The 15,000-nt window shown below is 29.5% G+C and overlaps 12 protein-coding genes and 1 non-coding gene across 13 annotated transcripts in view. All coding sequences in view use genetic code 11, as the record gives it.

Moving 5' to 3' along the window:
* ycf1 overlaps positions 1-2,797 on the top strand; it is a 5,394-nt gene extending 2,597 nt beyond the window's left edge. Inside the window, exon 1 of the mRNA in view lies at positions 1-2,797. This exon is cut by the window's left edge and continues 2,597 nt beyond it. Within this exon, the coding sequence (YP_009231133.1) occupies positions 1-2,797 (2,797 nt within the window).
* Positions 2,798-3,130: 333 nt separating this feature from the next.
* Positions 3,131-3,397, top strand: rps15 (ribosomal protein S15). The gene has a single exon. The coding sequence runs from the start codon at positions 3,131-3,133 to the stop codon at positions 3,395-3,397; it is 267 nt and encodes an 88-aa protein (YP_009231132.1).
* Positions 3,398-3,500: 103 nt separating this feature from the next.
* On the top strand, positions 3,501-4,682 carry ndhH (NADH dehydrogenase subunit 7). Its single transcript has one exon. It carries the CDS (start codon positions 3,501-3,503, stop codon positions 4,680-4,682), a length of 1,182 nt encoding a protein of 393 aa, YP_009231131.1.
* A 1-nt stretch (position 4,683) lies between these two features.
* ndhA (NADH dehydrogenase subunit 1) lies at positions 4,684-5,236 on the top strand (one of the parts in which the record gives this gene). Coding sequence (YP_009231130.1) covers positions 4,684-5,236 — 553 coding nt within the window.
* On the top strand, positions 6,328-6,857 carry ndhA (NADH dehydrogenase subunit 1; one of the parts in which the record gives this gene). Coding sequence (YP_009231130.1) covers positions 6,328-6,857 — 530 coding nt within the window.
* Positions 6,858-6,940: 83 nt separating this feature from the next.
* On the top strand, positions 6,941-7,459 carry ndhI (NADH dehydrogenase subunit I). Its single transcript has one exon. It carries the CDS (start codon positions 6,941-6,943, stop codon positions 7,457-7,459), a length of 519 nt encoding a protein of 172 aa, YP_009231129.1.
* A 314-nt stretch (positions 7,460-7,773) lies between these two features.
* Positions 7,774-8,304, top strand: ndhG (NADH dehydrogenase subunit 6). The gene has a single exon. The coding sequence runs from the start codon at positions 7,774-7,776 to the stop codon at positions 8,302-8,304; it is 531 nt and encodes a 176-aa protein (YP_009231128.1).
* A 242-nt stretch (positions 8,305-8,546) lies between these two features.
* ndhE (NADH dehydrogenase subunit 4L) lies at positions 8,547-8,852 on the top strand. The gene has a single exon. The coding sequence runs from the start codon at positions 8,547-8,549 to the stop codon at positions 8,850-8,852; it is 306 nt and encodes a 101-aa protein (YP_009231127.1).
* Positions 8,853-9,089: 237 nt separating this feature from the next.
* psaC (photosystem I subunit VII) lies at positions 9,090-9,335 on the top strand. The gene has a single exon. The coding sequence runs from the start codon at positions 9,090-9,092 to the stop codon at positions 9,333-9,335; it is 246 nt and encodes an 81-aa protein (YP_009231126.1).
* Positions 9,336-9,468: 133 nt separating this feature from the next.
* Positions 9,469-10,989, top strand: ndhD (NADH dehydrogenase subunit 4). The gene has a single exon. It carries the CDS (start codon positions 9,469-9,471, stop codon positions 10,987-10,989), a length of 1,521 nt encoding a protein of 506 aa, YP_009231125.1.
* Positions 10,990-11,206: 217 nt separating this feature from the next.
* Positions 11,207-12,199, bottom strand: ccsA (cytochrome c biogenesis protein). The gene has a single exon. It carries the CDS (start codon positions 12,197-12,199, stop codon positions 11,207-11,209), a length of 993 nt encoding a protein of 330 aa, YP_009231124.1.
* Positions 12,200-12,319: 120 nt separating this feature from the next.
* On the bottom strand, positions 12,320-12,405 carry trnL. Its single transcript has one exon. It is a non-coding gene; the product is annotated as a tRNA-Leu (tRNA).
* Positions 12,406-13,089: 684 nt separating this feature from the next.
* Positions 13,090-13,248, bottom strand: rpl32 (ribosomal protein L32). The gene has a single exon. The coding sequence runs from the start codon at positions 13,246-13,248 to the stop codon at positions 13,090-13,092; it is 159 nt and encodes a 52-aa protein (YP_009231123.1).
* An 818-nt stretch (positions 13,249-14,066) lies between these two features.
* ndhF (NADH dehydrogenase subunit 5) overlaps positions 14,067-15,000 on the top strand; it is a 2,241-nt gene continuing 1,307 nt past the window's right edge. The window contains exon 1 of the mRNA in view: positions 14,067-15,000. This exon is cut by the window's right edge and continues 1,307 nt beyond it. Coding sequence (YP_009231122.1) covers positions 14,067-15,000 — 934 coding nt within the window.

Genomic DNA, 15,000 nt, shown 5'->3' with positions numbered 1-15,000 from the left:
TAAAGCATCTCAGAAGGCTCGTCTAAAAAAAACAAAAGACAAAGGAGAAAAAAATGATTTTTGTTTCTTAACAGTTTGGGGAATGGAAACCGAACTACCGTTTGGTTCTGCCCAAAGAAAGACTTCTTTTTTTGAACCTATTTCTAAAGAATTAAAAAAAAGAATCAAAAAATTCAAAACAAAGTCTTTGGTTGTTTTAAGGATTTTCAAAGAAAGAGCAACAATTTTCCTAAAAGTCGCAAAAGAAATTAAAAATTGGATTCTCAAAAATTTTATTTTTATAAAAGAAAAGATAAAAGACCTTTCAAAACGAAATCTAATTTCATTATTTGGCCCGAGAGAAATATATGAATTAAATGAAACTAAAAAAGATTCAATAATAAGTAATCAGATGATTCATGAACTATCTGTTCAAAATAAATCCACGGGGTGGGCAAATGCTTCACTTAGCGAAAACAAAATAAAAAATTTGATTGATAGAATAAAGACAATCAGAAATCAAATAGAAGAAATTTCCAAAGAAAAACAAAACTTAACTAATAGTTGTACCAAACTGCGTTATGATTCTAAAATAATTGAGTCATCAAAAAAAATTTGGCAGACATTCAAAAGAAAAAATACCCGATTAATTCGTAAATCCATTTTTTTTTTTAAATTTTGCATCGAACAACTATCTATAGCTATTTTTCTAGGTATCATTAATATTCCAAGAATTACTACACAACTTTTTTTTGAATCAACAAAAACAATTCTTGATAAATATATTTACAAGAATAAAGAAAATGGAGAAAACAAAAAAAATACTATTTATTTTATTTCGACTATAAAAAATTTAATATCCAATAAACAAAAGATGAGTTATGACTTATGCTCTTTATCACAAGCATATGTATTTTACAAATTATCACAAATAAAAGTTAGTAACTTTTCTAAATTAAAGGCTGTTCTTGAATATAACATATGCATAACATCCTTTTTTGTTAAGAATAAAATAAAGATTTTTTTTCAAGAACAAGGAATCTTTCATTATGAATTGAAAAATAAAACCATTTTTAATTCCGAAGTAAATCAATGGAAAAACTGGTTACGAAGTCATTATCAATACAATTTACCCCAGATTGCATGGGCTAGATTAGTAACCCAAAATTGGAAAAAGAAAAAAAAAAAAGATTCTCTAGTTCTAAACCCAAGTTTAACCAAAGAGGATTCATATGAAAAAAAGAAATTTGATAATTACAAAAAACAAAAGTTTTTTGAGGCCGACTCATTATTAAATCCAAAACATAATTTAAAAAAAGATTATATATATAATCTTTTTTGCTATAAATCTATTCATTCTACAGAAAAAAATTTTGACATGTCTATAGGGATTGCCTTAGATAATTGTTTAGTCTCTTCTTGTTTAGAAAAATATAATATTCGGGGTATGGGGAAAATTCGGTATAGAAAATATTTGGATTGGAGAATTCTTAACTTCGGGTTTACAAAAAAAGTAAATATTGCGCCCTGGGTTGATACTAAGAGTAAAAAAAAATATATTAATACTAAAGTTCAGAATTATCCAAAAATTGATAAAAAAAATAAGACGGATCTTTCTAATCAAAAAAGAAACTTTTTTGATTGGATGGGAATGAATGAAGAAATATTAAATCGTCGTATAACAAATTTTGAAATTTTTTTCTTTCCGGAATTTTTCTTATTTTCTAGTACATATAAAATGAAACCGTGGGTCATACCAATCAAATTACTTCTTTTAAATTTTAATGAAAACTTAAATGTTAATAAAAAGATCACTCGTAATAAAAAGATCACTCGAAAGAAAAAAGGTTTTATACCATCAAATAAAAAAAAATCCCCGCGAGTTTATAATCTGAATAAGGAAGAAAAAGAATCGGCCGGTGAATTAGAGCTTGAATCAGATAAAGAAAAAAAAAGAAATCCCGAATCAGCTCTATTAAACCAAGAAAAAAATATTGAAGAAAATTTTGCAGAATCAACGATAAAAAAACGTAAAAATAAAAAACAATATAAAAGCAATACAGAAGCGGAACTTGATTTATTTCTCACAAGATATTCGCGTTTTCAATTGCGATGGAATGGTTTTTTTAATCAAAAAATTCTCAATAATGTAAAAGTATACTGTCTCTTGGTTAGACTAAACAATCCAAACGAAATAGCGATATCGTCTATTGAAAGAGGAGAGATGCGCCTAGACATTCTAATGATGGAGAAAAATTTCACTTTTGCAAAATTAATGAAAAAAGGAATATTGATTATTGAACCTGTCCGTTTGTCTGTACAAAACGACGGACAACTTATTATATACAGAACCATAGGTATTTCATTGGTTCATAAAAAAAAACAAAAAATAAGTAAAAGATACAAAAAAAAAAGCTATATTGATAAAAAAAAAATTGAAAAATCCATTACAAAATATCAAAACAAAACTGTAAATAGAAAAAACACTAATTATGATTTCTTTGTCCCTGAAAAAATTCTATCCCCTAAACGACGTAGAGAATTTCGAATTCTAATTTGTTTCAACTTAAAAAAAAAAACTGCGAGGGATAGAAATTCAAGATTTAATAAGAATATTCAAAACTTGACCACAGTTTTGCATAACAAGAAAGATCTTGATAAGGATAAAAAAAACCTAATTAATTTAAAATCCTTTCTTTGGCCCAATTTTAGATTAGAAGATTTAGCTTGTATGAATCGCTATTGGTTTAATACTACTAACGGAAATCGTTTCAGTATGATAAGAATACGCATGTATACGCGATTTCCGATTCATTAATGATAGAGACTTTTTACTATATATAATAAGTTACGGTATCTAAAAACAACTATATGCACAAATTAGGAGGGATTTTTTTAAATTCCATCTTTATACATGAGATTAATTTAATTAATCACATAGATACCAATTAGAGCGGATCCATAAAAAAATTAATAGAATCCTCCTTTTTGAGATCTAAATTTATATTTTTTTATAATTATAAGATAAAATGAAGAATTAAGAAGTTGATAATTAAATTCAGATCCTTGTACAAAAAAACTACCATTATTATTACTGATCAGTAAAATTCATATCTTTCAATTCATATTAAAAGGGGAAGGATTTCTTTTTATGATAAAAAATACATTCATTTCATTTGAAGAACAAAAAGAAGAAAGCAGGGGATCCGTTGAATTTCAAGTATTTAGTTTCACTAATAAGATACGAAGACTTACTGCACATTTGGAATTGCACAGAAAAGATTATTTATCTCAGAGGGGTCTACGAAAAATTCTGGGAAAACGTCAACGACTGCTGGCTTATTTGTCAAAAAAAAATAGAGTACGTTATAAAGAATTAATTAATCAGTTGAATATTCGGGAATTAAAAACTCGTTAAATTCCAAAATTGTGAATTAGTGAATTTTTTAGATCTTCAATTTTTTGAAAAACTTCTTTATTCAGCAATCTAATTCATGCCAGAACGAATCAAGGAAAAACTTATGAAGAGACCAGTTACAGGAAAAGATCTTATGATAGTCAATATGGGACCTCACCACCCATCCATGCATGGTGTTCTTCGCTTAATTGTTACTCTAGATGGTGAGGATGTTGTTGACTGTGAACCCATATTAGGTTATTTACACAGAGGAATGGAAAAAATTGCAGAAAACCGAGCAATTATACAATATTTACCTTATGTAACGCGATGGGATTATTTAGCTACTATGTTTACAGAAGCAATAACAGTAAATGGACCAGAACAATTGGGAAATATTCAAGTTCCTAAAAGGGCCAGCTATATCAGAGTAATTATGCTGGAATTGAGTCGTATAGCTTCTCATCTGTTATGGCTCGGCCCTTTTATGGCAGATATTGGTGCACAGACTCCCTTTTTCTATATTTTCAGAGAACGAGAATTTGTATATGATCTATTCGAAGCTGCCACCGGTATGAGAATGATGCATAATTTTTTTCGTATTGGAGGAATAGCGGCCGATTTACCTTATGGTTGGATAGATAAATGCTTGGATTTTTGTGATTATTTTTTAACAGAGGTTGTTGAATATCAAAAACTCATTACACGAAATCCTATTTTTTTAGAACGGGTTGAAGGGGTTGGGATTGTTGGTGGGGAAGAAGCAATAAATTGGGGTTTATCCGGACCAATGCTACGCGCATCCGGAATACCATGGGATCTTCGTAAAGTTGATCGTTATGAGTCTTACGATGAATTTGAATGGGAAATTCAGTGGCAAAAACAAGGAGATTCATTAGCTCGTTATTTAGTACGACTTAGCGAAATGACAGAATCCATAAAAATTATTCAACAGGCTCTGGAAGGACTTCCAGGGGGTCCCTATGAAAATTTAGAAAGCAGGGGCTTTGATAGAAAAAGGAATCCAGAATGGAATGATTTTGAATATCGATTCATTAGTAAAAAACCTTCTCCTACTTTTGAATTATCGAAACAAGAACTTTATGTAAGAGTTGAAGCTCCAAAAGGGGAGTTGGGAATTTTTCTCATAGGAGATCAAAGCGGTTTTCCTTGGAGATGGAAAATCCGACCACCGGGTTTTATTAATTTGCAAATTCTTCCTGAACTAGTTAAAAGAATGAAATTGGCTGATATTATGACGATACTCGGTAGCATAGATATAATTATGGGAGAAGTTGATCGTTAAAATGATAATTTATGCAACAACAGTCCAAACTATAAATTCTTTTGTTAAATTGGAATCTTTAAAAGAGGTCTATGGACTCATATGGATATTTGTCCCTATATTTTCTCTTATATTGGGAATCATAACAGGTGTACTAGTAATTGTGTGGTTAGAAAGAGAAATATCTGCAGGGATACAACAACGTATTGGACCTGAATACGCAGGCCCGTTGGGAATTCTTCAAGCTCTAGCCGATGGGACAAAACTACTTTTCAAAGAAAATCTTCGTCCATCTAGAGGAAATACTCCTTTATTTAGTATTGGACCATCTATAGCAGTTATCTCAATTTTACTAAGTTACTCAGTAATTCCCTTTAGTAATCACCTTGTTTTAGCGGATCTCAATATCGGTATTTTTTTATGGATTGCCATCTCAAGTATTGCTCCTATTGGACTTCTTATGTCAGGATATGGATCAAATAATAAATATTCTTTTTTAGGTGGTCTGCGAGCTGCTGCCCAATCGATTAGTTATGAAATACCATTAACTCTATGTGTTTTATCAATATCTCTACGTGCGATTCGTTGAAACATAAACGTTTATTTTTACTATTCCGTTTCTTTATTTTTACTATTCCGTTTCTTCTAGACGAATAAGTTAAACAACGGAATAGATATATTTATCTTTCGAATTAATAAAAGGAATTTGATAGTTATATATGAGTGAAAAAAAACTGCTCAGAAATTTGCCGTAAAAAGAAAAATTGAGTCTCATTTCCTATGTACAAAGGTTAAACGAAAATAAACATAAGTGTAAGAATCACTTTACCCCAAGGTTGGTTGATTAGTCATCCTGGCTTGAAGCGGGTTAAATATATTAACCGGACGACGTTTTCACTATCAGTTATATAGATTAACATACATATATTACAAAGTGAGCGGCAATTAGGTAAAAGTTAGTGGATGGTTAGAAACACCAAAATACACAAAGAATTTGTAATAGAGATTAACCAAATTGAAAAGGATATTTATGCATAACATAAGATAAAAAAAAGAAGGTTAATTGGGGCTTGAAATTAGTAGAAATGATCAGACAGTACTCCCCAAGATTCCGATTCAGAGTAGGCTCCTATCCACCGACAAATGTAATGACTATCAGAAACGAAATAATCCTTTATTTTTTATAAGTCCACCAACTTTTTTCTAAAAAAGAAAGAAGAATAGGAACGAAACAAGGATATTTTTTTCATATATTTCGAAAATAAAATCGAATTTCTGTTATGAATAATAAACTACTAGGAGGTATAATTATTTTTCGTAATCGAAAACCACGATGGGCTGAAATACCTTTTTTTATTTTTACAAGGAGTATTTTATTAAAGAGTTAAGTTATTACTCAATAAATAGAAATTCAAATTTGTAAAGGATGAGATGAATTCCGAAGCGCTTTTTTGATTCTTAGAATTTGAGCAGACAGAATTCCATTGGTATAATTCGGGACCCCAGATATATTTAATCCGTTTTAGAACACATCATATCCATCTAAATGAGACTATAATCTGGTCCTTAGATTTATTTACGGCCCCCGAGGAGCCGTATGAGGCGAAGACCTCATGTACGGTTCTGTAATAGCGGTGAAAATAGTAATGTTATCGCCGACTAGGATTATCTAACAGTTTAAGTACAGTTGATATAGTTGAGGCACAATCAAAATATGGTTTTTGGGGATGGAATTTGTGGCGTCAACCTATAGGTTTTATCATTTTTCTAATTTCTTCCCTAGCAGAATGCGAGAGGTTACCGTTTGATTTACCAGAAGCGGAAGAAGAATTAATAGCAGGTTATCAAACTGAATATTCAGGTATCAAATTTGGTTTATTTTACGTTGCTTCTTATCTAAATCTATTAATTTCCTCATTATTTGTAACAGTTCTATACTTAGGCGGTTGGAATATTTCTATTCCGTATATATCTATTCTGGAACTATTTCAAAGGGATCAAATTTTTGGAACAACAATTGGTATCTTTATTACATTAGCTAAAACTTATTTGTTCTTGTTCATTTCTATCGCAACAAGATGGACTTTACCTAGGCTAAGAATGGATCAACTATTAAATCTTGGATGGAAATTTCTTTTACCTATTTCCCTTGGTAATCTATTATTAACAACTTCTTTCCAACTCTTTTCGCTCTAAATTGAAAACGAATCCAATATATTCATTATTTTTTTAAACAAGAGAAAGAAACAAAGATAAAATTATTCAGAGATAATTACAATATGCTTCCTATGATAACCGGGTTCATGAATTATGGTCAACAAACCCTACGAGCTGCAAGGTATATTGGTCAAGGTTTCATGATTACCTTATCCCACACAAATCGTTTACCTGTAACTATTCAATATCCCTATGAAAAATTAATAACATCAGAACGTTTCCGCGGTCGAATCCATTTTGAATTTGATAAATGCATTGCTTGTGAAGTATGTGTTCGAGTATGTCCTATAGATTTGCCTGTTGTTGATTGGAAATTGGAAACTAATATTCGAAAAAAACGATTGCTTAATTACAGTATTGATTTTGGAATTTGTATATTTTGTGGTAATTGTGTTGAGTATTGTCCAACAAATTGTTTGTCAATGACTGAAGAATATGAATTTTCCACTTATGATCGTCACGAATTGAATTATAATCAAATAGCTTTGGGTCGTTTACCAATGTCAGTAATTGACGATTACACTATTCGAACAATTTTGAATTCACCTCAAACAAAAAATGGGGTAAACCCTTTAATTTGATTAAAAAATGAATTCAAAATTGTTGAATTATATAAAGAATATAATTAAAAACTTGTATTATATTTATATACTAATATTAAGTATTAAGGCGCATTCTTTTAATATAATATATTCGTAATTACTTTCTTGAAATAGATAGTTTGAAAATACATTTTAGAATAAAAAAGAGAAACTGTCTAATAATTGTATCTACATCAATTCATATCCATTAGATTCTAATTTCACTCTATTAAAAACATATTAAAAAAAATTTCCTGGTTAAATTAATAAGGTCATGAAAAGGATTTCGATTTTTTTCTTATTTTAATAATATAATGGATTTGCCTGGACCAATACATGATTTTCTTTTAGTTTTTCTGGGATCCGGTCTTCTAGTAGGAGGTCTGGGAGTGGTATTACTTCCCAACCCAATATTTTCAGCCTTTTCCTTAGGATTTGTTCTTGTTTGTATATCTTTATTGTATATTCTATCAAATTCCCATTTTGTAGCTGCTGCACAACTCCTTATTTATGTGGGGGCCATAAATGTTTTAATCATATTTGCTGTGATGTTCATGAATGATTCAGAATATTCCACCGATTTCAATCTGTGGACCGTTGGGAATGGGATTACTTCGTTGGTTTGTACAACTATTCTTTTTTTATTAATGTCTACTATTCTCGATACGTCATGGTACGGGGTTATTTGGACTACAAAATTAAACCAGATTCTAGAGCAAGATTTAATAAGTAATAGTCAACAAATAGGAATTCATTTATCAACAGATTTTTTTCTGCCATTTGAACTCATTTCAATAATTCTTTTAGTTGCTTTGATAGGTGCAATTTCTGTGGCTCGTCAATAAAAAATAATTAGTAAAGACCAAAGAAAACTTTGTGTATGTTATGATTTTTTCCGTTCATTAAATTAAATTTGATTGAATACTATTTCATATTTTAAGAATCAATTTTTATATTTGATATATATTAAAAAAAATTTTTACCTAATATTGTTTTTATTCGTACTTTTTTGTTATATTCTAGTTGATGGAATCCGGTGAATTATTTTTCATATTGAAATGAATCAAAATTGATAAGGAGTTGCTGAATGATACTCGAACATGTACTTGTTTTGAGTGCCTATTTATTTTTGATTGGTCTTTATGGATTGATCACGAGTCGAAATATGGTTAGGGCTCTTATGTGTCTTGAACTTATACTCAATGCAGTTAATATGAATTTCGTAACATTTTCTGATTTTTTTGATAATTCCCAACTAAAAGGGGATATTTTCTGCATTTTTGTTATAGCAATTGCAGCCGCTGAAGCAGCTATTGGATTAGCTATAGTCTCGTCAATTTATCGTAACAGAAAATCAACTCGCATAAACCAATCGACCTTATTAAATAAGTAACATAAAAAAAATTAGAGATTGAAATTTTCATATATTATAGGTTATGACCTACTAGATTATATTTGTAAAAATTTAAGAAATCAAAGTATTTTAGCCCCATTTTTTATCAATTGAGCCAGAATTCATTACAAAAATTCTATTAAAGGAAATCATTGCTTCATCTAGTATTTTAATATATCATTCAGTTAGAAGTTTACTAGATTGAAAATTTATGACATTCAAAAAACTATCGATCCTATGTCACATTCAGTAAAAATTTATGATACCTGTATAGGATGTACTCAATGTGTCCGAGCATGCCCTACAGACGTATTAGAAATGATACCTTGGGATGGATGTAAAGCTAAGCAAATAGCTTCCGCTCCAAGAACCGAGGACTGTGTTGGTTGTAAGAGATGTGAATCCGCCTGTCCAACGGATTTTTTGAGCGTTCGAGTTTATTTATGGCATGAAACAACTCGAAGTATGGGTCTAGCTTATTGATACGTTACCGAAAACCTCATTTGAATAAATTTGGAATACATTTTTTTTTTTATTGACAAGTACTCGTACTCAAAAAAGTTAAATTATATTTTTTATTTATATATTTTTTTTGAGTACGCGTTCTTTGGACCTGGTGTATCTTGTCTTTACCACGAATGATTTTCCTTGGTTAACAATAATTGTTGTTTTTCCAATATCTGCTGGTTCATTAATGTTATTTCTCCCGCATAGGGGAAATAAAGTCAATAAATGGTATACTATATGCATTTGTATCTTAGAACTTCTTCTAACGACCTATGCTTTTTGTTATAATTTTAAAATGGACGATCCATTAATTCAACTGTCCGAAGATTATAAATGGATCAATTTTTTTGATTTTTACTGGAGAATGGGAATAGATGGACTTTCTATAGGAACGATTTTACTGACGGGATTTATTACTACTTTAGCCACTTTAGCGGCTTTTCCAGTTACTCGGGATTCCCGATTATTTCATTTCCTGATGTTAGCAATGTACAGCGGTCAAATAGGATCATTTTCTTCTCGGGATCTTCTACTTTTTTTCATCATGTGGGAATTAGAATTAATTCCCGTTTATCTACTTTTATCCATGTGGGGTGGAAAGAAACGTCTCTATTCAGCTACAAAATTTATTTTGTACACGGCAGGAAGTTCTATTTTTTTATTAATAGGAGTTTTAGGTATAAGTTTATATGGTTCGAACGAACCAACATTAAATTTAGAACTTTTAGCTAATCAATCCTATCCTGTTACACTCGAAATACTATTTTATATTGGATTTCTTATTGCTTTTGCCGTCAAATCACCGATTATCCCTTTACATACTTGGTTACCTGACACCCACGGCGAGGCACATTACAGTACCTGTATGCTTCTCGCTGGAATCTTATTAAAAATGGGAGCATATGGGTTGGTTCGAATCAATATGGAATTATTACCCCATGCTCATTCTATGTTTTCTCCTTGGTTGATGGTAGTCGGTACAATCCAAATAATTTATGCAGCTTCAACATCTCTTGGTCAACGTAATTTAAAAAAGAGAATAGCCTATTCTTCTGTATCTCATATGGGTTTTATAATTATAGGTATTAGTTCTATCACGGATCCTGGACTTAATGGAGCTATTTTACAAATAATTTCTCATGGGTTTATTGGCGCTGCACTTTTTTTCTTGGCAGGAACGAGTTATGATAGAATTAGGCTTGTTTATCTTGATCAAATGGGTGGAATGGCTATCTCCATTCCAAAAATATTTACAATGTTCACTATCTTATCGATGGCTTCCCTTGCATTGCCGGGCATGAGTGGTTTTATTGCAGAATTAATTGTTTTTTTTGGAATAATTACCAGCCAAAAATATTTCTTAATTTCCAAAATTTTAATTATTTTTGTAATGGCAATTGGGATTATATTAACTCCTATATATTTATTATCTATGTCACGCCAAATGTTCTATGGATACAAGTTAATTAATGTCAAAAACTTTTCTTTTTTTGATTCTGGACCCCGAGAGTTATTTCTTTCAATCTCTATTCTTCTGCCCATAATTGGTATTGGGATTTATCCTGATTTTGTGCTCTCATTAGCAAGTGACAAGGTCGAATCCATTTTATCTAATTATTTTTATGGATAGTTTTCAGGAAATTAAAAAAAGCATTAAAGTGAATTGTAATCAGAAGTCTTTGGTCTTTGTATTGTGAGAACCTTTTGAATCATTGTACTACTTGATTCAAAAGGTTCTTGATAATTTACTACTAAAACTAAATTAGATTTCTTAACTTATACGAAGTTAGAGTTAGATATAAATGCTATTTTTTTATTTAGATTTGGATTCCTTTTTGTTTGGTACTTTAATTCGATGTAAAGGAACCATAACTATGTAAACCTATTCCTAAAAGATTGACGCCAAAATAGCATATCCAAATTAAAAGAAAACCTATCGAAGCCACAAGGGCAGAATTTATACCCCTACCATTCCTATTCGTTTTAATATGTAAATAAATTGCGAATACAGTCCAAGTAATAAATGCCCAAGTTTCTTTTGGGTCCCAGTTCCAATATGAACCCCATGTCTCATTAGCCCAGACAGCTCCTGAAAGAATGCCGACGGTTAAAAAGATAAATCCAAGACTAATAATACGAAAACTCCAAAAATCTAATTGTTGAATCAGTTGATACCTATAATAATTTCTAGAAAAACTAAAATTAATGTTTTGTTGTAGTAAAATAGAATTTCTTTCATTTATGTAGTAAAGTACATCAAAAGAAAAAAATTCATTTAATAAAAATTTTTTTTTTATATTCTTTTTCCAAAAAGAAAAAGTAGGTCCGACTTTGCGAAATGTAATCACTAGAAGAGCTATTGATAATAATGATCCGCATAACAGAGCGCCATAGCCTAATATCATCATACTTACGTGCATCATTAACCACTGGGACTGGAGAGCTGGTACTAATATTGCAGACTGAGGCATTTTGTTTAAAAGACCTGAAGTAGCAAAACCCTGAATAAAAAAAGCACTTGGCGCAGTTATTGCGTTTAAGTGATTTTGTTGTTTTTTATTAAAATAGGAAACCATATGAATAAGTGAAAAAGCCCACGCAAGAAAAATTAATGATTCATATAAATTACTTAATGGAAAATGTCCGGAATAAATCCAACGAGTGAATAATAATCCTGTTATACCAAAAAACGTAATTATGATTCCTTTATCTGATGAATCAAAAAATCCTATGATTTCATCTAAATTAACTAAAAAAGTTAAAAAATAAATTGTCAGTACAACTGAAACGACCGAAAAAGATATATGAGTTAATATATGCTCTAAAATTGAAAAAATCATAAAAAATTTGTTAAAAATTAATAAATTAATAAATTAATACTAGGTTTTACCCGGTTTTATAAAAAAAGTCGGGTATTATTTTGATTATAAAACTTATAATATCTCTTTTAGAAGATCTTATGCCGCTACTCGGACTCGAACCGAGATGCTCTAGCACTGCTTCCTAAGAGCAGCGTGTCTACCAATTTCACCATAGCGGCAACTTGTTCAAAACAATATTAACAAGTTTTGATTCAATCGTCGAGATTCAAATTTAAATAAAGAAGCCAATTGATTCAAAAAGTTTTAATGGATTTAATCAATTAAAACTTTTTGAAATAGGTATTCGGGTTTTAATTCAATTAAGATATTTTTTTTATCTGAGTTATTTAAAATTATTTAAATTCACCTTTTGTCCTTTATATTTTTTCTAGAATACAATGAAAAATATAACTAAATTCAACTTTAACCCAAAGACAAAATTCGAAATGCTCTTTATCATTTTTTTTCATTTATATGATAACAAAATGCTTTTTCGAAAAATAAAAATTTCTTCAAAACCTTTAGACATTTTAAATAAAATTAGATTTTCCTAATTGCTCGAGAGAAATCAAAAAATTCTCAAAATATTTTTTATGTATCTTTTTATATTGTACAAACATAAGATTTTTTGATCACTTGATTTTTTGATCACTTAAAGTAATTAATTTAAAGATCTTTTATTTCCTCATTAAGAGGAAATAAAAGATCTTTTTTTTTTATTGTATCAAGATAGTGGTGGGGAAAATACGAATCCCCCTTCTAAAAAAAATGTGAACCTTTTTTTTTCTTTTGGTTCCTATTTTTTTTATATGTATTTTCAAAAATTGGTTTTTTTTTTAGTTAGGCTAATTCTAATTATTATAGTTTTTTTATTTATTTTGCTGTACAAAAAAACTTTTTGAATTACCTGTAGAAAGTGATTTCCCTAACGAAAAAGCTTTCAACGCTGTCCAATATCCCTTCCTTTTCCAAATTTTTTTACGAATACGCTTTTTCGAGATAGAAGTACGTTTTTTTGGAACTGCCATTCAAAAATGAAAAAAAAATTTTCAGTGGTCTAATTGGATGTCAAAGACATTTATTATTCTATTCTTTCGTACTCCATATCGAGTTATTTTTTTTTTATTATATATTATTTTCAAAACAAAAAAGACATTCAAAAGTTTCAAATCCAACTGTTTTTTTTTTTACTTTTTTTTAACGTTTGAAATCCGTACGAGAAAACTCATTTAAGTAATCTATACTGATATATTATATTATCAAAAAATATATTATATTATCAAAAAAATTATAAGATTTCTTCACATCATATGTAAAAAAAAAAAGCTCGCTTAGTGTACTGGAAGACAATCACTAAATTCCATGATGCAAATCCATTCCTTAACAATCCTAAAAAATCAAACTCAAATAACTTTGTTTTAGGTAAAGTTTTTTTTATATAATTAATATTAAGTATTTTTTATCGTGTAAATCTTTGTTCTATTCTTAATATATGTATATAAATTATTGTAATACGGAATTAGAATTCACTTTTTCTGTATCTGCATAAAATAACAATAAAATTTTATTTATTTATATTTATTTATTTAGTAGTAATAAAAAAAAAAAGACAAATAATTTTTTTTACAGTAACATAGTAATATTTTTAATCACTTCTAATTTTTTTTATTTGAATATATATTTCTTTTCAAAGATTTATGAAGGATTATTGGAAAACATTTCTATTTAGGTTTAAAATTGCGTACTTTTTTTATTGTCCCCTTTGAAAAAAAAAAAATATATATATACAAACCAGTGAATAAGAAATAATAAATTTAATAATAAAATAAAAAGGGTTTTTTATTTTATGGAACATACATATCAATATTCATGGATCATCCCTTTCATTCCACTTCCAGTACCTATTTTACTAGGAGTTGGACTTCTACTTTTTCCGACAGCAACAAAAAACCTTCGCCGCATCTGGACTTTTCTTAGTATTTTTTTGTTAAGTATAGTTATGATCTTTTCATTCTATCTATCTATTCAACAAATTTTTCTAAGTTGCATTCATCAAAATGTATGGTCTTGGACCATAAATAATGAATTTTCTTTTGAGTTCGGTTACTTTATCGATCCACTTACTTCTATTATGTCAATATTAATTACAACTGTTGGGATTTTGGTTCTGATTTATAGTGACAATTATATGTCGCATGATCAAGGATATCTGAGATTTTTTGCTTATATGGGTTTTTTTAATACTTCAATGTTAGGATTAGTTACTAGTTCTAATTTGATCCAAATTTATTTTTTTTGGGAATTAGTTGGAATGTGTTCGTATTTATTAATAGGTTTTTGGTTCACACGACCTATTGCAGCGAATGCTTGTCAAAAAGCTTTTGTAACTAATCGTGTAGGAGATTTTGGTTTATTATTAGGAATTTTAGGTCTTTATTGGATAACTGGCAGTTTTGAATTTCAGGATTTGTTCGAAATATTCAATAATTTAATTTTAAATAATAGAGTAAATCTCTTATTCCTTACTTTGTGTGCATTTCTATTATTTGTAGGTCCTATTGCTAAATCCGCACAATTTCCTCTTCATGTATGGTTACCTGATGCCATGGAGGGCCCTACTCCCATTTCGGCTCTTATACATGCTGCTACTATGGTAGCGGCGGGGATTTTTCTTGTAGCTCGGCTTCTTCCTCTTTTTATAGTTATCCCTTCTATAATGTATATAATATCTTTGATAGGTATAATAACAGTACTCTTAGGGGCCACGTTAGCTCTTGCTC

Source organism: Camelina sativa, assembly GCF_030686135.1.
Source record: "Camelina sativa chloroplast genome, complete sequence, specimen voucher B-2007-0434-12".
Taxonomy (NCBI): Eukaryota; Viridiplantae; Streptophyta; class Magnoliopsida; order Brassicales; family Brassicaceae; genus Camelina; species Camelina sativa.
Note: the sequence above shows the minus strand (reverse complement) of the source record. Positions and strands in the feature narration are given on the sequence as shown.